The 25,601-nt window shown below is 35.4% G+C and overlaps 1 protein-coding gene across 1 annotated transcript in view; it reads left to right on the top strand.

Moving 5' to 3' along the window:
* Nucleotides 1-25,601, top strand: part of AKAP6 (A-kinase anchoring protein 6) — a 494,727-nt gene that overhangs the window by 393,953 nt on the left and 75,173 nt on the right. The window contains exons 10-11 of the mRNA XM_077772716.1: nt 378-524; nt 3,597-3,821. Of these exons, the coding sequence (XP_077628842.1) occupies nt 378-524; nt 3,597-3,821 (372 nt within the window). The remainder of the gene's footprint in view (nt 1-377; nt 525-3,596; nt 3,822-25,601) is intronic.

Genomic DNA, 25,601 nt, shown 5'->3' with positions numbered 1-25,601 from the left:
GAGAGATGAGCACCCGCTCTGGAGCCAAGTGTTGACCAAAATTAGCTGTAACATTAAATTTTCCGAGGCCAGATATTTTCCTACTTGGAATACTTTAAATTAAAGATCAAATGTGTGTGTAAACTTTACTTTAATATGACATAAATCTTAGTCAACCAAATGGAATACCTTCGATGTTTATGTATGTCTGAGTAATATATATTTTAACTGTTTTCAGCAATATTCCTCAATGACTCAAGGTACTTAGGTTTAGTCTTCCCATAAATTTTACTGGAAACAAAACTTTTAACCCTCATGAACATTACTAACCCTGTGCTCAAAGATTTGCTAAGAACACCTGTCTCCCTAATGATAGCTCTCCTCTCTTCTTGTTTTAGCGATACAGTGTGGAAATGTCCATCAGGGACCTGAAAAAGACGGAGCTGCTTAGTAAGGTTGAAGCTTTGAAGAAAGGTGGCGTTTTACTACCAAATGATCTCCTTGAAAAAGTGGATTCAATTAATGAAAAATGGGAACTGCTTGGGGTATTTGCATTTTTATTACTGTTTGTAGGTTATGTGTACATTTTTTGTGTAGTGAAGTACTCTATCTGTCTGATTTCTAATTTGAAGCACAAATATCTCTCTCTTTCAGTTCACTACCTACATTTCAAACAAGCTATTTATGCTATTATGAGGAAAAAACACTGCTTTTCCTTTTCTGTTGGATTTTTTTTTACTCTGAGCTTTTCTCCTCTCATATTTTAATAATTTTGCTTCTTTAATACATAAAAAAGTAAGTAAAATATGCCATGTATTATGGATATGCACCAAGTCAACTATAATACAGTATATCTGATATACACTGACTGTCATGCTTGAATGAATGTTAATAGAATTTACTCTGAAGGTACATGTTAGAGACATCCACTGTGTAACTATTTACTGTACCCTTCAGATGAAAAGGGGAGTTGTCACTACAGCTTTCAAGTGACACTAAAGCCACCAAAACAAAGATGCAAATCTGACCCAAATCTGAATTGCAGAATGAAATCAGCCTCTGTTTTGTGCCTCAATTTCCAGTTCACTTTTAACAAAAGCCAAAAAAAAAAAAAAAGTTTCATGTAATTCATTTCACGCAATGATGGGCTGGGTCTCAGCCAAAGACTGAGATGCAAGAATCTGGCAAAAAGGCAATATAGAGATTCTGTTACCCAGAGACCAGGATGGCACTGTGCACGAGACAGTACTGTCCTTCTGTTGGAAGACAGCTGAGAGAGAGAGAGGTTAGGCTGTATTTTTTCATCAACTTCTCTCCTAAATTGCCTTCACTTCAAATCAAGGGTAAGCTAAATTTGTCAATTACTTAAATGATTAATTATAACAGCAAAGTATGGGTGGTGTCAGTTATGGAGCATAATTTTGCATGCCTTCCATTTCTGCCTCTTTTTTTTAATTTTAAAGAAATAATACTCCAAAAATATTTTGAATTAAAAGCTCTCCATGTACCTTGATGACTTGGAGGAATGCCAGTGTTCGGTTTATGCGATACTTAATCTAGGTGATTAAAAAAACTGCAAGTTTAAATCCTTGCTTTCTCATCTAAATTCACAATGCTCTACACTTACGCAAAGTAACTTAAAACCTGGAAAGTTTTTACTCTGACCTACTGTTACGTTACTTTTTAATAGTAATTAATGGCTTCCACCTTGTAATATGGTGATTTAAATTGGAACCTACTAAATTCTACAGAATTCATTGATCTCTTGCAGGAGAAATGTGGTCAGCATACGACATTTTTAAAGGGTTGTTTTACTAAATAGATGAGAACAGCAACTTTATGTGCTTGATAGAAAAAGCTGTAGTTTAATATGTCTTTTTATAATTTGATAAATAACTGAACACAACCTCTTTTGAAAATCGTTTGATGTCACATATATTGTTTCCTCAACAAAAATTTTAAATCAACATAATTATTAAATAAACACAATATTTAGCTATCCTTCATGAGTCAGATACCTGAAAAATTGTTGCCATTTTGACAAAAATACCATTTGAATACAATATGCAGAGTTTTGTCATGATTTAGGGGGAGAGAAGGGTGGAGGGAAGATTTTTAACAAAACCTGTGCTGCACTAACACCACCAGGCATACAGCTTTAATTGGCATGATTACATTTTAATTGGCATGAAAAAAATTTAAAGACAAGGATTTTAACTTCTAACAATAGTAAAATAGAGGGATATGGTTTTTAATATTACTTTCATCTAAGGTGAACAGTGTGGAATGGAAATACATTAGAATGAAATGTCAGTGGTGCGTACAGTTTAATCTGTGAAATTTTGTCCCCTGTGCTGCATATTACTCTGTCTCAATTGCATATTAAACAACCCTATCAAGGCAGGCATTGGCATCTGCTGTGCTGACACAAATTGTGAATTAAATGAAATTGATGTCCTCTGTCGTATATTTATGAAGACGGACCATTCTCTGAAGTATTCTGTTTATGAAGAATTTATGATTGCAAACTGTTCCAGAACAAAAAAGTGGCAATAAATTCTTTTTTGTGACCCTACCCTCCAAGGGCATTGATTTCACCTCCTGCTGCTACTTTTGTTACAGCATAAAAACAATAGCTAAATCTGGATTCCACTGAGGGTCTTCAAATTATCAATATTTGCACCATGAAAATACAAGGGTGTTGCCAAGAAAGGCTATTTTTCTGTTATGATCTCCTAAAGATACTATTTACAGAACACCACACAGCAAATGAATGTTTGTTGACTTAATTTTATTTGTCTTTTAAGCTTATTTTTGTAGGTTTAATTCATCATTATAGATTAACTCCTACTGATTCTCCAGAGTGTTTTCCATCAAAAAAAAGAAAGAAAAAAAGCCCTCCCAACTGCACATTCATGCCATAGCGGTTAATCTAAGAAGGCTTCTAGCATAGTGGATTGGGACTTATTTTGACACACTTATAAGAAAATCTAGCATCCAGAAACGCAAAGTGGTTAAGAACTGTGGGGTTGAACAATTTCCAAGTCAGGTAAAATGCACCAACAGCACCAAGGAGGATACCCCTTCTGAACAGCCCTCAGTCATATATGGTTTGGGGAATTGTACTTTATGAAACAAAACAAAACAAAAGGGATTTATTTCTCCATGCATAATCTGCTCTTGCCCTCTTTAGTAAATTGATGAAACTCAGACTTCTATCTCCTGAAAATGTTATGCAGAGACTATTTTACTGTAAACTCCTGTCATGAGAATTCAAATGAATTTTCATCAGTGACCATGGTGAACGTTTACTTCTTGTTAAAGGAAATGATAGGTGAATGAGGTCTTCTTAAGCCTCTAGTGGTGGTCAGAACAACACACATGGCTCAAGAATTTGAAAATCCTAAATGGAACAATGAGCTAATCTGAACTGAATGTCAGTTGTGAGGTAGCAGGTGTAGCCGAACACCTTCCAGGTGGCCCTCGTTGCCAGCCAAACTGTGATACGTTTTTTGGTACCTGAGCTAATCGATGTTTTTTTGTTTTTGTTTTTGTTTTTGTTTTTGTTCTTGGTGTGTGTTTTTGTTTTTGTTTTTGTTTTTAATCCGATGCATTAGAAAACCCTAGGACAGAAGATACAGGACACAATGGCAGGGCACAGTGGGTCTGGTCCACGTGACCTGCTCTCTCCTGAAAGCGGAAGCCTGGTAAGGCAGCTGGAGGTCAGGATCAAAGAACTGAAAGGGTGGCTAAGAGATACAGAGCTTTTCATCTTCAATTCCTGTCTGAGACAAGAAAAGGAAGGAACAATGAATGCTGAGAAACAACTGCAATACTTTAAGGTAATAAAAAAACAATCAAAGTTGATAAAAAGCTTTCTTTATGGTAGGGATGAAATATTTATCAAGTACATAAAGTATTATACCCATGTATCTATGTATCACTGTGCACTTAAATGTTTCCTTGAATTTATAGACACCCTCCACATTTCTTGCACGCCAACGTCTGTGTGTGTATAAAGATGAACATTAAGCATATCAAATACACATTGTATGGGGGGATCTCTGATGCTTGTGTGTTTTGTGCAGTGCCTGTGGAGGGAGGGCTTTGATAAATTAAAAGCAGACCAGCAAACACTAAAGATTCCTGAGGACCTTGAAAGGCGGACCTAAATGTTCCATAAATAATGTAGCTAAAAATACTTCCATGAATTGATATGATAAAAGCACATGATTTAATTGAAGACCATTAATGCTAACAAAAGGAAAAATAATTTTTACATGTGAGAGAATCAACTACTTATGGAGGAAAGAAAGAAAGTAAGAGGTTCCTACATTACAGGCATATTCCATCATAGAAAAATGCCAACCTTAGCAACTGTGTGCGTGTTCACTGGACGTCCACGAAGAAGCCTCTACCTCATTTGTGTCCATGGTTTATGCACTAACTATTCAAAAGCAGTTTAAAATTCAAATATTTTCTTGTATGGTCTGTACCCTTTGAATCCTCCTATAAAGGCAGTGACTAGGCTCTGGCTATTATTAGTCTTAGGCTTTGGGGTTAGTTATGAATTTGGTGGCAAGAAACCTTCTGGCATGAATGGTCTCAAGGAGGAGAAACAGGAAAACCAAGAAGGAAGAACTTCTTAGGACCAAGCAATTGTTCCTTTTTCAAAGTCTTCTAGGACCAGGTTTTCTCACTCTCCAGCCCCTACCCCCCCACTGCCATCGCCTCACAGCCCTGCAACCCTCCTACTGTCTATCTGAGAATTTGGTCACATAGTGGCTCCTCTTCCATCTGCCACATAAGCAGTCTCAAGTTGCCCACTTTCATAGCCTTAGAGGAGGAGCCATCAAAGGCAGGGCCACAATACTTCCCAGTAGACTATCTGCAATATACACCTACAAATTGCTTTGCTTGAAAACCTTCTCTTCTGCCACTGAATTGACAAAACCAAACTGGAAATTAAATGAAAGCCTCTTTCAAAGGCAAATGGGTTTTACTCTCTAAAATCTAATGTCCAGAAGATTTGTTTTTCATCTGTACTTGTCTTGCCCTAAACCCCAGTGCAGGGAGATGGAGTCTTCTAGTATTCCCCTCTGTTATTTGAACTTAACGGGCACCTTATAAAACATGCTGGTCATTAGTAGGCTAGATGTTGTGAAACATATTTTTTCTCTATAGTGTCTATGTCACAGCATTAATGAACCAGTTAATGACTCCAGCCAGCTGTGTGACCTTGGTCATGTTGCTTATATTATCCCTTGGTGCCTCAATTTCTTCATCTATAATATGGGATGCTGATAGTATTTATCGCAATAGTTATGAGTTTACATACATAAATTATTATTTCTACTTTTTTGTAATGGTGCATTTAGGGCTAGAAATATCTTAACATTATAAACCCAACAATGTTATATAATAATTGGAAATAATAACAGGAAGCTTGTTATTACAATTATTTATATACCTACACCATATCTTATAGACAGATTTTTATAAACAACTCTCCCCCACTCTTGTTGTTGTTATTATTATAAATGTAAGAGTGAGCTATTCTGCATTAATTTTGCTGATCTTTCCAAAAGACATTAGCTTTATGCTTTAGCTTTGTATAGTGTCATCAACATGATTTTCAGCTATTCTAGTAACAAATTTAAGAGAGTTTAAGAAACAAAAGAGAAACTGTGAGAGAGAAAAATCTTTAAACTTCCAGATCATTAGATGATTCCTAGGTGTCCTAGTCATTCACTAATACTTTCTAGCCTCTAGGGAAATATTCACTACATCTGATTCATTATTTACCATGTGCATTTTAGTGCCTGAAAATAATCCTAGGATTTTTATTTCAAAAGTACCAGAGACTGTCACATGCTCTTTGCTATTTTCTTTCTTTCCTTCAAAGATAGTTTTTCTTAGAGCATTTTTATGTTTTCAGTGTCACTAGTCATCAAACTAATTGCTTTTGTACCCCATTCTTTTATGTTTAGCTGTTTTTAAAATAGGCATGGACACTTATCTACCCTGCCCCCNCCTTGATGATAATGTTCACCTCTCAATCTGATTTCCTAACCCTATTCCATCTCCTGCTCTCCTCACCTAAGATAATCATGAACCCCATATTCTTTGTGCCCTTGCTTTCTATTGATAGGAAAGAATATTTTTTTAAAATTTTAGTTGTTTTTAATTTTGTTAGAAGGTAATAATGCTATATGTTATCTTTTAGGTCTTCCTTTTCATTTACTATTGTAATGACAAGATTCATTCATGTCATTGAGGATGGCTGGAATTCACTTATATTGATATTTGTATGATATTCCATTGTGAATATATACATGTATCTCATTTAATGCTAATAGCAGCCAGCGAAGTTGGTATAAAGATCTTGATTTTGCAAGTATGGAAATGGCCACTTGAAGGTTAAGTTTTGTATGTCTAAGGCCATAATGAGTGGCAGAATTAGGATTTTTTTCTTTTTAAAAAATTTTTTTAAGTTTATTTTTAGAGAGGGAGAGAGAAAGAGAGAGAGAGCAAGCAGGGAAGGGGCAGAGAGACAGGGAGAGAGAGAAAGAATCCCAAGCAAGCTCTGCACTCTCAGCATGAAGTCCTATGTGGGACTTAGACTCACAAACCATGAGATCATGACCTGAGCAGAAACCAAGAGTTGGATCCTTAATTTGCTGAGCCACCCATATACCCCTAAATATACCCCATATACACCATGAAACCCTAAAAGTAGGTTTAAATCCAGAGCTGCCTAACTCTAAAGCCTATTCTCTGAACTACTATGCAAAATGAATATTTACTGAATGCCCTTCAGTGCTGGATGACTCAAAGTGAAAAACAGGACAGAAATAAATGTCACTATTTCTTTGTGGTTGGCTTATCAGTCACAATCTTCAGCAATTGGAACAGAATAGCAAATAGTTTTGGGTATTGAAGATCTTGGGAAGTGAAAATATTTGTGTTTTTATTTTACAATTTTATCCTATATCAGGGTAGACTTTTATTTTTGCCATGTGTCACTTTTTAAACTGAAACTTTCAAAATTTTTGAGATTATGGAGTCCTGATAATTCTTCTCTATAACCTGAAACTTGAGTCTCTTCTGAAGTTTTGACCTTGAGGAGTTTGATCAGGTAAGTTAAGTGGATCTAGCTTGATGGCCCTTCTTTTTTGTTTTGTAAGAAAGCTTTACGCTTGTCTGTTGGAAAAAATGTCTTTCCTAGCCAGAATTTTAAATATTTCTGAGCTGTTTACTCTTTAGCACTCAGTGTATAATTAATCAAGTGTTCTGTATATTACCACATGCATTGGAAGAATTAAGCCAAATGTTTGTAATATAATAATAATGTAACATAATGTTTATGACCTATCAAAATCATAATTGATAATAAGCATATGCAGAATAAAAACTTTTTACTTATCACAAATCCAAAGAACAGATACCCTCTGTCTTTCTAAGTGATAAAACCTCTCAGATAAGAGTTATTAAGGAATCTTTACATGTGGAAGTCTGCCACACTTTGCCTCTTCTTGTGGGTTCCCAAATGTCTACTGCTGTCATTGGTCACACAGAAGACAGGCTTTATCCACAGGGTTTAGCTTTATGATTCTCCATTCTCTCTACAATCTCAGGCTTTTAATGAACTAATTCCTTTATATGACACCCAGAGTAATGATAGATAAGCCACAGTACACTGCCCAGGAGAATGGGTGGGAGGGTGCTGCACATGAAAAGGAAAACCTGCCCCTTTGTAGACACAACTGTTTTCCTTCTTTGAGTTTGGTCTGGGATGAGAGAAAGGATCAGGATCTTAAGTTTTCAGAAAAAGGGAAAAAGCAATTGTGGAATGTATTCTTTTTCTTTAATGCAGTAAGTATGATAAATGTGGGATTAGACACAAGATGAAATTCTACCTAAGGAAGAAAGAGTCAAAGCCCAGCATGGGGAGATACATGAAGATGTGAACCTGAGGCCCCTGGGACAGATATGCTAAATTGTCAAGGAGTGAACATACCAGTACAATAAAATGTGGAAGGCACGTCAGAGATTTAATGAGGTCAGCTGGCAAAGGGCCCCCTAGAGCTGTTTGCATGCAGTTTCAATGCCATTGGCTGGAAAGCACTACTTTTTAATGATGACCCTTCAAAGAGAAAATAATTACCTAATCATATGTTTCTTGTATTCCATAACCAAATTCATTATTCTAAAGACTCAAATTGGGGAGAATGTATTCATTACCAGCTAGAGGAGGCTGCAACACTGGACTGGTCCCAAAATCAGCCTGGGAAGGACAAGTTTAGAGCTGCCAAGAGGCTCTGTCATTCACAAAGGTGAATGGGTGGAATAGATTTGGTAAGCTTGGCAATGATCAATGCCCCAAATTTGCTTAGCAACTTAGGTTTGGCCAAGCACTTTTATGCAAGCAATTATACTTAAACCTAAGACTAAGTCTGTAAGTTGAAAATTGTGGTCACTTAAGGGTGTTTTTATTTATGTTTATGAATGAAGAACTTGAGATGGAGAAAGTCACCATGACTTGTTTGAATCCACATAGCAATGAGGAGCAGAGACAGAGTAAATGCCATGGTCTTTGGGTTCAGATACCAGTTTTCTTCCTGTCACTCACTGATCCTTCAAAATAAACATTGAAACCTTATTTTACTCTACATCAAGGGCTGGCAAACATTTTCTCCCAAAGGCCAGATCATGCAATCTCTGTCACAATTACTCAGCTCTGCTGTTGTAGTGTAAAAGCAGCCAACAATAATATGTAAATGAATTAATATAGTGTGCTCAGTAAAACTAATTTACAAAACTCTTTACAAAAGCAGACAGTGGGCCAGGTTGGGCTGTCAGGCCTTAGTTTCCTGACCCTGCTCTAAATTACAAAAATTATCATAAACATGGGAATAGCTACCGTCTACATCTCCTTTTAGGAAAAGAGACCATGTTGGAATTGCAGTAGAAGGAAACAAAATGTTCTTTAATAATTTTAACAATGACACAATGACAACTAATACCACGTGTTCATAGGATGTAAGTCACAGTTTCTAAATGTTCTGCCTGCATTTGCCTACCTAATCCTTATCACCATCCTGAGGCACATAGTTTATTATTCTTTATTTATAAATGAGAAAACTGAGGCAGGGAAAATTGAAGTAATTTACTTAAGGTCATTCAGGTAGTAAGTGTTAGAGCCAGTAGTCAGACCTAGTAAGTTTATTCCAGAATCTGCCACTACTTTGTAAACTCAGTAGTCCCTAGGTCACAGATCTATAAAACACACATCAGCTGGTAGCCTGCTCGCATCTCATGTCTGAATACTTGACAGCCAGCTGAAGGAAATCAGCAAATCAATGTTTGAAATCTTGGAAATTAAAATTTTTAGGGTAGAATCTTTAAAAGGGTTTCAAATTAACTATTAAATGTGCAGCATTACTAAAGTAATTACTCCGAAAAGGGATATCACTAATGAACTTAAAAAAAGAGAAATAAAAGAGGTAAACACAGTTCACATGCTTTAAGAAACATTTTTTCAAATCTCACTATGTAATTTCCAGAAGTAAAAATTGGAACAATCTAGCCAAGACACATTTAGAGGGAATTTCCCATGTCCACTGTAACCAATCTCAAATGGCAGCATAAATAAGCACACTTCTTGTGTCCTCACAAACCCACATTTTTAAGAAGATCAGGTTGAAAGACAGAAGAGACTATTTTGGAAGTTTTGAAATATGTGAAAGGAAGCCATGGTTCCTACGGGTTCAGGATCATCCCTGCTGCTGTGTCCTGGAGCCATTACAAACTTTGTAATGATGTTGGCAAAGCTGCAAAGAATTACAGTGATTCAATCTGGCTATGACAAAAACATGCGGATGCTTTCAAATCAACAGACATCAGACAGGATTTAATCTTTTCTATATGTCTTAGATAAAAAATTATAAAAAGCTATTATATTAACCATGTATGTTCATCAAAAGAAAATACTAAATTCAGCTTTTATCAGATATTTTATCCCACCACATAAAAAAATCCATCATCTAACACTTTGGAACTAATTTTAAGTGACTGGATACAATCCAGAACTGCCTTTTAAAAAGTTTGGTTGGGTTAAGGTTTAAATTCAAAGATAGATTTACATAAATGTTATACACACTATCATTCAGAGGTGGTGGGAAGATCCACAGGAAAGTTTTATTGGCAGTCCTTGTGCAGTTTTCTAAAGGAAGAAACAAAACGAAAGAAAAGAACAACAAAGACCCAGTTCTTTCTGAGCACACCTTTCACTAGAACAAGATGCTGAATGATTCCCATGACGGGGAATGAGTTGATACAAAGATATAGCGATGTACTCATTTCAAAGGTGTTATTTGTATTATTGCTATCAGGTGAACCAGATTCATGGCAATTAAAGACTAAAATGCTAATATAGGAAGTTGAGAGAGAGAGATCTCACCCATTTTTATTGCTGCTTAGAAAATCAGAATTGCATTTAGGCTCTGAAACCACTATCATTAATGTTTCTCTTCTGAAGTCTTAATTGATTTTTTAACATTGCTTCAATGTTATTTTTATTGTTAATATACTCAAATTAGGCAGAAAATGGCGAAGACAATTGTAAACTTGTCTCCATGCTCTCCACTTATTTAAGTGTCGGTGGGGAGTTGTGAATCTGATCCACAATAGGGAAGAAGCTTACACAGGTGTGTTCAAGATGCCTCGGTTTATCGTGCCTCTACCTATTTCTAATCCTTGATCTTGAAGCCCCTTAGCTTTCTTATCTTAAAAATAGGGACAGTAAAAAAAAAAAATAGGGACAGTAATAGCACTTACCTCACAGAGTGGTTTTAAGATAGTATATATGAAAGTTGCTTAAAACAGAGCTTGCCTAGTAAGAATTCAATATATTTTAGCTATTAGCATTATAATTACTATAGCATAAACTGGTCCTTTCTTAAAAAAATTATTTATTGTTAATACAGGAAGATAAACAGGTAGTAAACAGATAAAGAGAAGTACATAGGGTTTCAATTACTTGAGGTAAGTTGTATGCTCAATAGGAACTGAATTATCTTATTCAGTTATTGGTTGGATCATTGACCTATTATCATCTAGGTAAAATCACAAGAGGATTGTTTTCCTCACAAGACTAGCCAAAAAGGAGGTTGTCAGTACACCTTACAAGTCTCCCCTCTCACATGTGAAAAGGACAGCTCTTTTGGGATGCAATAGACCAGATCCAGATTATCAAAGTTGGGTCTCCACATTAGGCTACTTTTCAGCTTTTGAACAAAATGGCAAAACAGCTACGTAGAGTCCCTTTTCTTCCCCATTTTCTTTCTCCCTGGCCTTCTTTTGTAAACACTCATTTTATATCTTCCTCATATTTCTCTGGGATTACTGCTCTACACACACAATTAGAACTCCACTTGAGGAGATAAGTTAAATTTCAGTTTTTGGTGTTCGTATTGAGTTGTGAATCCTCTTCTTTAGTACCACATCATTCTTCTACAGTTTACCAACTAATGGTAGTTATTGAGTACCCTCACTAGGTCATGTTAGTTGGCAACATTATGATCTAGGATTTCCAGCTGTGTTATCTCAGTAAATAATTTCTTTTTGCCTGATATTCTTTATTTGTAAATTTAGGGTTTTTGTTTGAAAGGATTTCCCTCACCTTTAGCATTCTGTAACTGTGTAGTAGCCATCTTTTTCCTTTGATGAATTTATTCAATTATAGAAGGTATTTAATTCCTCTAAACAACACTGTGTTTGGCACAAAACTTCTGGTATATAGCCAATTCTGTATACCAGGAGTCATGTTTACTTCATTGAGAATGATGCTTCAGAAGGACAAGGGCATCTTTTGAACCAAAGTTTATTGCCTTTGGCACCACAGTAGCCAACTTTGTCTTTGTATCCATTTCCTTTCTAACATTATAATATCTTTATAATCTGAATAGACATGCAGGTCTAAAATGGGAAAGAAAAGGTCTTCCTAGTTGTAAATTTCAATCAGAAAGGTGGCACAGGTAACATGAATAATATGTTTTTGTTGTTTTATACATCATTAGGACTTGGTTGATTTAAAAGTGGAAAGAACTATCCCAGTAAATTGCTGGTACAGTGATGACAAGCAAATGTACAGGTCTGTAAGAAACAGAATACAGAAAACTCTTGGTTAAAATTAACAACCAGGTTGAAGAGATGGGGAATTTGAATCTAAGAGAACTAACCAGAGACCCTACAATCAGAGGCATCGCCTTATTCCTTTCTCATCTATTAGGTGCCTTAAAGTCCTTCACGATATGTCTAAAGTCTTCATCTCTCTTTTCCTACCATTTTGTTACCAAATTTTTAGCATGTTGTTTTAGGTGAATTTTTTATAAATTGCATTCTAATCAAATATGAAAGTCTATATCTTTTAATAAAAACAGTAAGCCCTTTCATATATAGTTTCTTTTTTTAATTTGAGAGAAAGAGAGAGTGCACACATGCTTGAGCAGGGGAGGGGCAAAAGGAGAGAGACAGAGAGACAGTGAAAGAGACAGAGAAAGAGAGGGAGAGAATTTTAAGCAGACTCTATACTCAGCATAGAGCCTGACATGGAGTTTGATCCCACAACCCTGGGATCATGATCTGAGCTGAAATCAAGAGTCGGACACTCAACTGATTATGTCACCCAGGTAGCCCACATTTAGTTTCTTGATTAAGACTGCTTAGCTTTTATCTCATCATCTTCCTTCATTTATTCATCCAATAAATGTTTCTTGGACACCTACCATGTGACCAGCACTGGGCTGAATGTTAGCAATACATGAAACTTACACAGTGGTCTTGTTTAAATATTTTGCTATAAGCCATGTTCTTTTGTTCATTTTTACCCTAGGGAATTGGAATTTTTAATTCCCTTATATCCAATAACAAGAATGAATCTACCTTTTATTGAAGACACTGTTAAAATGAGAATTTGACTTTTCTACATCCTCTACCCTGTTTCTCCATTTTTGTTCGTATAATCTTGGATGTAGTTATTGGTTAATGTTATTATTATTTTACTAATATAATGACATTCTTTCTCATACTTGCAATATTTTTTGTATACATTATATGTTTTAAGAATACGAAAAATAATTCAGAATTAGTTATTTGTAATACTCATTTCATTGCTCAACATCAGTTTTTTAATACTATGGTTTCCATTTAAAAATTATTCTTAGTACTATTAGATTATCTTCTAATAATTTTTATAAGAGAAGTACATTCTTAGTATATTCTCCAAACCTTGTATGTCTGAAAATATATTTTACTTGACTTCACATGTAAACAGTAGCTTGGCCAACTGTAAAATTTTGCCATGTGGAATATAACGTTTGACCATGAAAATTGCTGATGATTCTTTTAGTATTTACAGTCATACAGGAGAAGGCTTTTTTGTTGATCCATAGTAACCTTGTTTATCATTTGTCTACAGCTGGGTGTTTGTCCCTTTGCATTTATTTTGCTGGGAACCCGGTGAGTCTTAACTGATTTTTGACAACTGAAATTCTGCTTTAGATCAGAGTTTTACCCACTGTTTGATTATCACAAGTTCTCCTTATGTTTAGTTTTGTTCCCTCCTTTTAGAGGTCCCATTCCATGTATAATGAGTCCCCCAGATCTTTCTTTCACTCAAAGTATTTTTATTTCCACTTTTTACTACAAGGACTTTTGGTAGAATTTTCAAGGTTTTCTGTTTTCGCAGTGCCTAATTTTGTAGTGTTTCACTGCAATTTTTAATTTAACAAAAGTTCTTTTCATCTTTGTACAATCTTTACTGTTCTTGATTTGTTTCATTTTCACTGCCTACCTCAGTGCCATGAATGCAGTATCTTTGTGCATATTTTTGAGACATAAATTAAAATTTTCTAAGGTTTTCTTTTTTCTTGTATTAATTCTATTTCAAAAGGAGTCTATTAGTCTGTTGCTTTGAGTGCTCACATCGGACCCTCCTTTGAACTACAATGTCTATTAGTGTATGTGTTGATTTTTCTATGTCTCTTTGTTCTTAAGGAGAGGGTTTTGTTTTCCAGGACTGAGTGTTAAGTTAGGTCCTCTGAGAGGTTCTGTAAGTGGCTTCCTCCACAAATATTTCAGGCCCTGACAAAAAAGAAATGGAAAATGTAAATTGCCTTGAGTTTTATGAAAATTCAAGAATGAGAAAATATAGACCGTATACAAGGAATAGCCACTTGTCCATTGATACTGAAACACAGGGTGCCTATATAACTAATATCAGGTGAAGTTTAAAGCAAGCTAAGGAGTCCATACCTTTCTCATTCAACAGGGGCATCTTCAGTGTCCCAGAGCAGCAGAGTGGTCTTGCAGAGTTGTATGTCTATCAGCATTGAGAGAGAAAGCCCCATTAGAAGGTAGCTATTCTGTAACTTAGATGATATGTTGTGGGGACTTGAAATAGTACAATTATAGTGGAAGATAGGAGCCTGGACTTAAGAGAGACCTCAGGGTTAGAGATGACAGGATTTGGAAACTGCTAATGCTGGTGCGGGTGAGGAAGTAGGAGAAGGCCTCCTCAGGACTCACTCCCACTAAGAGCCCCTCTTTTCCTGGAATGCTGTTGCCTTTGCCTTCACAGTCCCCTCTAAATAAGGAAGAGAATCTTTAACAAAAGCACTGGAAGTAATAGAACATATATAAGGATGGAGAGGGACTGGTACCTAAAAAGGGAAGCCAATTCAAGATTATTTGGAGCTAATGAAGTACATGGGGCATTCCTGGGAAGGGGCAAGAAGTTCCTAGAGTGAGTGACTCTAAGTTGACATCTGAAGTGCAGGAGGGGGAATGTGAACGGAATAAATATGTGCATGGAGCTCTGGAGATATGAGAAGAAATTTCTGTGTTGTTTTTTGTGCTTATTTAAATGTTATTCTAGTGTGTGTAGGTATGAGTCTATGTGTCTTATTAACAAACTAGAGTGTAAACTTTTTAAAATTAATATTTTATTATTTTTTAGAGCAATATGGGTTTCACAGAAAAATTGAGAAGGTTCCAGAGATTTTCCATATATTCTCTGCCCCTCCTAATGCATAGCCTCCCCCATTATCAACATGGTACTACCAAAAATGTTACATTTGTTACAGTTGATGAACTTACAATGACATAGCATGATCACTCCAAGTTCATAGTTAGTATTACAGGTCATGCAGTGCTATATATTTTGTGGGTTTAGACAACTGTATAATGATATGTATCCATCATTATGGTTTATTATATCAAGTATTTTCACTGCCCTACACATTTTCTGTGCTCTGCCTATTTATTCCTAACCTCCCACCTCCTGCCCAAATCCCTGGCAATCACTGATCTTTTTATTCTTCCTAGTTTTGCCTTTTCCAGAATGTTGTATGGTTGGAATCATACAGTATGTAGCCCTTATAGATTGACTTCTTTCACTTAGTAATATGCATTTAACATTCTCCCATGTCTTTTCATGGCTTGTTAGTTCATTTATTTTTAATACTTAATAATATCCCATTATCTGATTATAACATAGTTTATTAATCCATTCACCTACTGAAGGATATCTTGGTTGCTTCCAAGTCTGGGCCATTATGAATAAAGTTACTATAAATATCAATATGCAGATACCTGTGTAGAAATAAGTTTTCAACTCCTTCAGGTAAATCCCAAGGAGCATGGTTGCTGACTTGTGTATTAAGAGTATGTTTAGTTTTGTAAGAAACTACCAAAGTCTCTTTCGTAGTACTACTATCACTTTGCATTCCCACCAATATTGAATAAGAATTCTTTTTCCACATCCCCTTCAGCATTTTGTGTTGTTAGTGTTTTGAATTTGGGTCATTCTAATAGGGGTATGTTGATATTTCATTGTTCTTTTAACAGTTTAAACTTTTTAAAAGTAGGAATCATCTTAAAGTATTTGTTTTGCATACCCTTCATAGTACCATAGACAATGTACCTTAGAGTCCCTAGATACTCAGGAAATACTTAGCAGACTGCAGATTTCATCACGAGATGGAACCTGAGATCATTTAGCTAGCTCAACCTTCTTTTTGCAAAGAAGAAAAAACCAAGTGTCTGATAAATTAAATAACTACTCAACCAGAGCCAGATGTCAGCCCACCTCTCCTGAATCCTAATCCAGACCATAGTCCAATAATAGCAAACCAATGATTTCATGTGAGCTAACACTGATGTCTTTGCCATTTTCACAACTCAATTTTTTTCTCTATGAAATAGAGATAATAAGTCTATCTCATTTGATGAATAGAATTTAAAAAATGATCATTACAAAGAGACATTGTGATTAACAGGAAATGTAGAAATGCTTATTAATACTATGAAGTTCTATTTTAAATAGTATTAAAAATACATCTGACAAAAACCAAGGCTCCTCTGGTATTGGAATTCAGAGACTTACCATCTTGACCTGAAACAGCTTCTCATTTCCAGGGGCTTTGCTTTCAGGAGTTCAACTCAGTGTAAAGTTTGCTATCATTTTTCACCTTCTGTTTATGTTGCACCTCCATATGAGGAGCTTAAAGAGCTTTAGAGACATTAGCTCATTAATCCTCCCAAAACCTCTCTAAGATAGGATGGAGGCATAAATCATTATTCCCATCTGGAAAAAAAATAGCCCAAGTTATCTCTCTTAATTTCACTGACGCTCTAAACTGTTGATTAAATTCTATACCCTGTACATTTAGAATACTGCATTCTCTTTCCCAAGGATATCTTCTTCTATTTTTTTTTAAATTTAATGTCATGATGATAAGTGTAAAAATAGATCAATGGGTCTGGTGTTAGAAGCTCTTTGAGAAGTACAGGATAGGTGGTAAACTAGGTTCTTCCTTCCCCTCATGCTCTCCTCCTTTTCTCAAAACATCCTTCATTATTCCCCTTCAGTCATGACAGGAGAAATGACTTTTAGGAATTGGAAGGATGTTTCAAGACTCATTCATTCCTTTATCTGTCAGCCAAGATTACTACCAAGAGGGCCAATGGATATCCATTCAACCATGCCATCCTAACTTTCAGTAAAACACTGGTGCAATGGACTTCAAAGCTTCACAAAAGTAACAATGGAAGTTAAATTTTCAATCTTGTGTGCTTTGCCTAGGCATGTGGTTCTCACTATAAAGGTTTTTGGAGTTAGACTTTGAAGATGTTAGAAAATGAGCAGAATCTGAGGCCAAGCAAGGTTGATTCATACAAATGACTGCAACAAAACACTTGTGCCATTAATTTCTTACAGTTCAGGACAGTGAAAGGAAAAATAAATAAAAATGAAAGACAAAATGAAGCTCACCAGAGCAGATGAGAAACAACTTGCAACTGATTGAGAGATATTCAAGGTTTTATTTTATTATTTTTTAGAAGTCTGTCTTAGGCAGACTGATATTTTTCCTGTCCCATAAAAGTATAAGATTATGTAATAATTTGACACCAGAGGATGTGAAATGCTAAAGGATCATTGCATTTTAGAGAAAGAATATTGAGGGCACATAAAAGTTACATGATTTACCTGAGATCACACAACTACATATTGCCAGTCTAACTTGTGTTTTTTTCCCCTCACTCCAAGTTGCTTCTCAGATGTTCAGCTAAGACACCTTAGTGTCAAGATGCTATATATTCCACCTTGCCACCAAAATATTAGATGGGGTGAATAAGGTCACTACCCGCCAGTATACTCATTCATCTTTGGGGGATCAAGCAGGAGAGAGATGTGGTGTCTCTTCTCAGAAGAAATGAAAACATCATCCTCTAAAAGTAAAATTAACTTTATTCAGTAAAATGTTCTTAAAAAATTCTCCTAGACCTCTGCTTTATTTTAGCTATGGGAATGTTTAAAGAATGAGGTTCTTACTACATTTCCTTTTCACAAGGTTCTGGAATATTGCTTTGAGCTAAATAATCATTATAGCAATTTACCAGTTGGCTAATATTGAGTCAGCATCTCTCTACTACCTAATATAATGGTTGAGGAGTGTGTTGCTGTTATACATTAGTTAAACTTCTAAACGACCCTGAGAGTGTGGTTAGTGTTACTGCACATCTGGGAATACTGAAAACTGGCGAGAAGGAGTCAAGTTGCCCTGGGCTTTCACCACAAAAGCAAAGGAAAAGAGCTAAGAAGCAATTTCCTAGTGATCCATACTCACAGGAAAATATCCTATTTAGATGCCATAAAAATAAAATAAAAAATATGAAGTTTATAGAGCTGTCTATACCTCAGTATCTTCCAGGTCAGGGAAGAATAAATGAATAAACACTCCCATAGCTAAACCGTCTTTCTAGTGTTGACTTTTTGTCCCTAGTATCATTTTCCTCCTTTTTAGTGGCATTATTCCCCAAAGCCCAACTCTCTTCCTGCATTTTTGTTGTGTCCCACATGTTCTTGAATTCATTTATTTCCCATCTGCAGGATTCTGGAATAACAGTAATACTTCCCTAAAATACTGATTCCTAGCTGTTTTACTTCAAGTAACACTCTGAGCTTTGTGACAAGTGCCAAGAGTGGCTTCATAGGAAATAAACAATGTTACTCGGAGATAAATTTTGGAAAATAGGATCTGATAGGGGAGAGGAGTGAGGAATAGTCAACTGTATTGATGAGAGAGCTGAAAAAATACCATGCAACTGAGCTAAGCAAGTGATGAGAACAGTTAGTTCAGTAATCTGTCCTCTCCTGTGCCTTCCACAGTATCCCTTGAAATACCTCTCATATTATCCTTGCTCCTGTGTTCTCTATCACTGTCCTCCTTTCTCCTTGCTTTTCCTCACTATTTCATTCTCCAGGTGTGGTCTTTATGATGATCCTTCTTTTGTAGATTTAGCCTAGTGGATGTATTGTGCTGTACCTAGTCACATAGAATTCCTTTCTTCCTTTTCTCCAGACCATCCTGAATGTTCCTTTGACCCGGGCAATGAAGACCCAACATCCATTAAAAACATAGATGAGTTCAGGTACCTGGGATCAACAGATAATCTAAAGGAAGAAAATCGCCTTTATCCATTCCCCAGAATTACTTTGAAATGATTCCCATGGAATCTTACAAGAGATAAAAAGTGCAGTGGGTGTTGTAAATAGATTTCAAAATATAATAATGTAAAACTAAATGGCAATTAATGCCTTATCTGGTTATGAAAAGAGTGATTGTGGAATTTTAAGAAAAGGTATTTTGTAGTATAATGGCTAAGTTGCATTCATATCCAGCACCCTTTCCCCCTTATTGCTAAAAGTTACCTTTCTATAATTGCAGACTAGTTTATCATCTTAACAATAATGTACATGTTTTTAAAAGATTATTGCCAAAAGTGCATTCTTTATTCCAGGGAGACTCTGTAATAGATACCAGCATTTTAGTAATGATACAAGCAATCTGTAAGCTATTACAGTTTTCTTTAGAGTAACTTAATCTTCATATTGTTTTGTATGTCTGGAATTTTAATAGTGTTTTTAATTTAGAAAAAGAAGTATATAACATATTACTAATTACATGTGAATATGAACTAAGCACACGACCACTGAGCTTGATCCTTAAAAACAAGCGTATTTAAAAGTACTTAACCTAATGTAGGGAAAGTCACAAAAAAATTAAAGAATACCACACAGGGATAACAACAGCTTTCATGGAATAATGCAGCAAGGGTTTGCAATTTTAGAATGGTTATTATATTTTGGTGCACAGCTAAATAAAAAGAATAGCCAATAGAAATAGAAATTTCCTTTTCAAATATAATTAATATTTTTCAACACATGAAAAGTATAAACAATTAAAACATCAAATGAATGTAACAGACTGATTAGCTTTTCCCTTGATGACCATTCATCCAAGAATTTAGAGCATTAACTAACAGTCCTGGTGGCCCTTATTGGTGAGGATACTAGATCCAACCTTATTGGTGAGAATGCTAGATTGCAAAAAAAAGTAAAATCTTTTTCTAGGTCAAAGGTCAAGTTAATTAGGCCATGAAAGTTAAGGTAACTTGTCTTTGGACCTCATTCATCTGCTGCCTCGATGAACAGAGAGAAGATGATTTTTCTTAAAAATAGAAGTACTCACTGAAAATATTTTGATTTTAAATGGTTATAAGAAATCATTTGGTATTAGATTCTAGACTTCTATTGTCATGTACAATTTTAAAACTATTTAGGCACACATCCCAGACCGTCTTCAAGGAGCTGATAGAGATGTGCTTGGTAAACCAATTCAGGGGTCTTTAATGCTATTTTTAAAATCCAGCTTTTACATTAAATAAACCAGTTTGTTATTTTGAAAGAAGTTATAATCTACTTAAAACTGTCATTCTCTGTTTCTAACTTGCAATTAGGTGGTATTTCCAAAATGTCAGACCTAGATTCTGCTTCTACCGTCACCATAATAAAATGTGACAGCCAAGATATTATATCAATACCTTTTCCATAATTAGCAATAAGGATCCTGCCAAGGGTTAACTAGAAAAGTTTCATAAACGTTTTTCTACAAATGGTTCTGAAGGCAGTATTATGCTTTTGAAATCTGCTAATGTAGCAAAGACTCATGACAACCAGGAGACAAATCTATGAGCAAAACTGTTTGGAGAGAATAGTTTTGTAGTGTATGATGTATGTTATGTAAATGAGCTTATTAGGACTCTCATCTATTTTATTATTGGTGACCAATTTAATAGAGGCATTTAAAAAACAATATTTCTGCCTGACTCCTAGAAATGAAGAAGATACATTGATATAATTGAGAGCAAATGATTGCATGTCATGCCATTTAATCATGTCATTTTTCAATTGCTATTTTTTGCACTTCACTGCATGCTTATATAATATTTAGCTTCAATATAGATTAAGTCCCAGGGTTTGCAACTGAGCTGAGTTCCTATCTTGGCTGATGTTGTCTTTTAAGTTTGGAATCAGTTAAAATATGCAGATGTTATTTGCCCATATTTCCTTTAAAATATGCAAGTCATCATTCATACCTCACTTGAGGTATTTTAATTTTTTTACCCTTTTATAATTTCTGGATGGAAATTCTTAATTGCAATGCTTATACACTACATATAGTTGTGGTAAGCACATAATTGGCTCAAGAATGGCGTTGTCAGGACCAAAAGATCTGCTGACCCTTTGCTGGAAACTTTGATAATCATTTGCCTAATAAATTTTCTTACCTTTGTTCAGTCTCTTTTTGATTATGTATATAATTTACATTTTTCTCAGAAAAAGGATTTTCCTCCGCTGTCTGCTAGAATATGTGGCCCTTGAGGGTAGAAAGTTTGTCTGTTTTGTTCACTCCTGCATCTCAAACACTCAGAACAGTACCCATTACAATAGGTGTTCAGTAAATATTTGCTCAGGAAATGAATTAGTACTTTTTTGACCTCTGCTATTGCAACCATCCTAGAATTAATAATTGCATAGAGTACTAATTTTTTAAACGATTTTCATTTTTAAGTAATATCTACACCCAATGTGGGGCTTGGATTTACAACCCCCAAATCAAGAGACTTAGGCTTTACCGATTGAGTTAGCCAGGCACCCCATAGATTACTGATTTTTAACATAGGCCTAGGAATGGATATAAGATAGACCTATGAAAGGTATACTGAAGTCCATTGTTAGCTCTCTTATCAACAATAACTTTATGGTTGTGACAACTTCTGGTTGGAAATAAGGGGCTGGAACAGTCTGAAAATGGAGAAATTTTATAAGCCTCTTAGGTCTTGTAGAAAGGAAATGTAGCATAGTGTTTTTATGAATTAGCTCAGGATTCAAGTTGCATGGAGTAACATCCTGCCTTTGCTGCTTATTAGCCGTATTATCTCTGGTTAGTTACTTAACTTTCCTGTGTCTCTATTTCCTCATTTGTAAAATATGTACATGACAATAATATATATCTCATAGTGCTATTGTGAGGATTAAATCAGCCAATACATAGAAAATACCTAAAAAATGCATAGGAGAAAGAAATACACAAATAATGTTTGTTATTAGTGTATGAGATTAGTGAAAAATAAGAAAATACTAAGAATAGTGCTCTAGCAATTTAATAATATTCAATGATTGATGGCAATTATTTTACAATCACGTAAATCCTTGATTAAATATTTGAAGAGAGCAGAACAATTTAAAAATTTCTTATAGGTTCACCCACATATAGTTAACTTAGAATGAACATTGGTAAAGTGCATGAAGTACATCTGATATGTCACATTTCTCATTTTTGGACTGATACCAATGACACAACAGATTACAGTTTCATAAGATATATATGATCGTACATGAAACTCACCACTGCAGTAATTAGGCTTAACTAACATTCCTTAATTTCTACATTTTCTTTAATTCCTTTTCCAGATCCATGCTCTTCTATATATACTTTTCTGTTTTTGTTTTATAATATTTCTAGAAGTAGGACAGCTATATTAAAAATGGCACTGTATTATTTTTATCATATAGCAGAATGTCTTATCTGTTGACTGAGATTTATAGGTTTGTAGTTATGACTCTATCCCAAGGAATTGTATAGCCATTACTTTAAAGAAATAAATGAAAGCTCTAAGTTTGCATTTCTAAGTTTATTAATAGGTGTATGGACCCATTGTTGCAGAACTGTGATATCTGAATGTTATTAGTAATATCATAAGATCTCTTGTCATGACACACCCTAAAGGTATGTATGGTAAATTCTCTGGTTCCATTACCAGTTATGTGACTGATAATATATACCTGACCTTAACAAGAGATTAAAAAAATAGCTTTATTGTGATATAATTCACATACCATAAAATCTAATTTCAGAATGTTTTCACCACACCCCCCAAAGAAATCTCTTCACCATTAGCAGTCATTCCTTGTCCTCCACTGACTGTAAGCCAAGGACACCACTAATACATGTTCTATGCATTTGCCTGTTCTGGATCTTTTATGTAAATGGAATCATACAATATGTGGCCTTTTGTGTCTGGTTTATTCACTTAGCAAAATCTTTTTAAGGTTCATTTATGTTGCGGTATGTATCAGTACTTTATGCCTTTTTAAAAAAAAAAAAAAAGTAAGCTCTATGCCCAACTCAGGGCTTAAACTCATAACCGCAAGATCAAGAGTCACATGCTCTACTGACTGAGTCAGCCAGGCACCCCTTTTACTCCTTTTTATGGTCAAATAAGATTCCATTGTATGGATAAAATATACATTTTTTAATCCATTCACCATTGTTATGTATTTGAATTGTTTATACTTTTTGGCTATTGTGAATAACATGGTTGTCAATATTAGCCTGAAAATTTTTGTGTGGCCATATGTTTTTAGTTTTTTTGGGCATTTATCTATGAAAGAAATTGCTGGATCATATAGTAATTCTGTGTTTAACTTTTTGAGGAAATGTCATACTATTTTTTTTTAAGAGAGAAAGAGAGATCGGAGAGAGGCAGTGGGAGAGGGAAGGAGAAAATCTTAAGTAGGCTCCATGCCCAGTGTGGAGCCCAACACAGAGCCCTGTCTCATAATTGTGAGATCATGACCTGAGCCGAAATCAAGAGTCAGTTGCTTAACCAACTGATCCACCCAGGTGCTCCGTGTCATATTATTTTCCAAAATGAATGCCCTACTTCACAATCTCACCAACAATGTATGAGAATTCCAGTTTCCCTATATCCTTGCCAATATTGTTAATTTGTCTTTTTTATTTTAGCCATTGTAGTGCAGGTGAAGTAGTATCTAATTGTGGTTTAGATTTGCATTTTCTTGTTGGCTAATGATATTGAACATTTTTTCGTATGTTTATTGACCATTTATATGTTTTCTTTGAATAAATGTCTATTCAGTATTTTTCCCACTTTAAAAATGGGTTACTTATCTTTATATGGTTGAGTTTTAAGGGTTCTTTATATATTCTGGATACAAGTCTTTTGTCAGATATAGGATTTTCAGATATATTCTCCCATTCTGTGGGTTGTCTTTGATTTTTTATGGTGTCATTTGAAGAGCAAAATTTTTAATTTTGATTAAGTTGTTTAAAAGTCACTTGTACTCTTGGTGGCATATCTAAGAAATCACTGCCTAAGAAGTCAGAAGTCACTTTTACTTTAGGTATCCTATTAAAAAAAAACATTGCCTATCCCCAAGTAATGAAGATTTATTCCTATGTTTTCTTTGCAGATGTTTTTAGTTGTGGTTCCTTTTTTAAAAATTTTAAAAATGTTTTTATTTTATTTTTGAGAGAAAGAGACAGAGTGTGAGTTGGAGTGGCGCAGAGAGAGAAAGAGACACAGAATCAGAAGCAGGCTCAAGGCTTTGAGCTGTCAACACAGAGCCCGACATTGGGCTTGAACTCAAGAACCATGAGATCATGACCTGAGCTGAAGTTGAATGCTTAATCAGTTGAGCCACCCAGGCACCCCAGTTTTAGTTGTAGTTCTTATATTTAGGTCTGTGATCCATTTTGAGTTAATGTATATGATGTGAAGTGGGGGAGTTCAATTCATTCTTTTGCAGATGGGTATGCAATTTTTCCAGAACCTGTTATTGGAAATGCTTTTTCTGACTTAATTGTACCAACATCTTTTTAATTCTTACTTAGTTAATTGGTAAGCTGTCGGAGGCCGCACCGGCTCTGACAGGTCCAGGGGTCCCTGAAGGATGGACGGTGTCGGCGAAAAAGAGTGAGAGAACCCCGAGATCCTTTCTGGATCACCAGGCAGGCATCTCTGTCCTGTCGGTTTTGGTGTCTTTATTTATCGGTCAAAAGTTAACATGGCATCAGGAAATGGAATTTTTACAATGGATAGCTCTTTGTGATAAGGTGTTTTTGGAAAATGTACAGAAACAGATTTTACAGAAGTCTTCTTGCAGAACTGCCCCAATTATAGTGAGGTTGAGTAACTAAGAAAATAACAAGGTGTTCACATTTTAATAACGCTAAGATTAAGTCATAGGTTTGTAGATACTCTTATCCATCCTCATCACAGCGGCCAGGGTAAGGGAAGGTGTTTGTGGAAATTAGGCCTTAGGGAAGGGGCTGCTATACACCACCAGTTAGCAAAGGTGTATGTACTAACTTATCTTCTGTCCTTCTCTCTAAGTTAGGCTCTTTGTCTCCAGGCAAGACTTGATTTTCCAGTTATATGCTTTACGGCACCGGAGAGCCAACCGTACCTTTAAAGAGTTTAGTTTATTTCCAATACATAGAATAGCCTCTTCGAGTGAATTTACCTTTGTGTCTACTTTTATGATTTCTTGAATAGCTAGGGCATGAGAGACATTTTTGGTTAGTTGATTTACATGATGAGCTGTATGAACATCCTGGACTAACGCAATGGTAGAAACAGAATTGTACATGTAAAGGTCAATCTTTTATGAGTAAGGGTCATTAGCCTGTTCATAGCTCAAGGGAAAGTATGGAGGGAAACAGGACCTTCTGGAGACACGATGTCTGTTCCCATAATCAAAAGAAGTTCCCACGATAAGTTCCTTCACAAGGTGCAATCATCATACCAGGGCCGGAATAAGGGGACAAGTCACTCCCGATATTGATCAACAAGGTACCCTAGGGGTCAGTGCTCAAGCAGAAATAATTGAGTGGGGGTGGATATCGGTC

The sequence above is a fragment of the Crocuta crocuta genome, unplaced genomic scaffold, assembly GCF_008692635.1.
Source record: "Crocuta crocuta isolate KB4526 unplaced genomic scaffold, BGI_CrCroc_1.0 scaffold116, whole genome shotgun sequence".
In the NCBI taxonomy this organism is placed as follows: Eukaryota; Metazoa; Chordata; class Mammalia; order Carnivora; family Hyaenidae; genus Crocuta; species Crocuta crocuta.
Note: the sequence above shows the minus strand (reverse complement) of the source record. Positions and strands in the feature narration are given on the sequence as shown.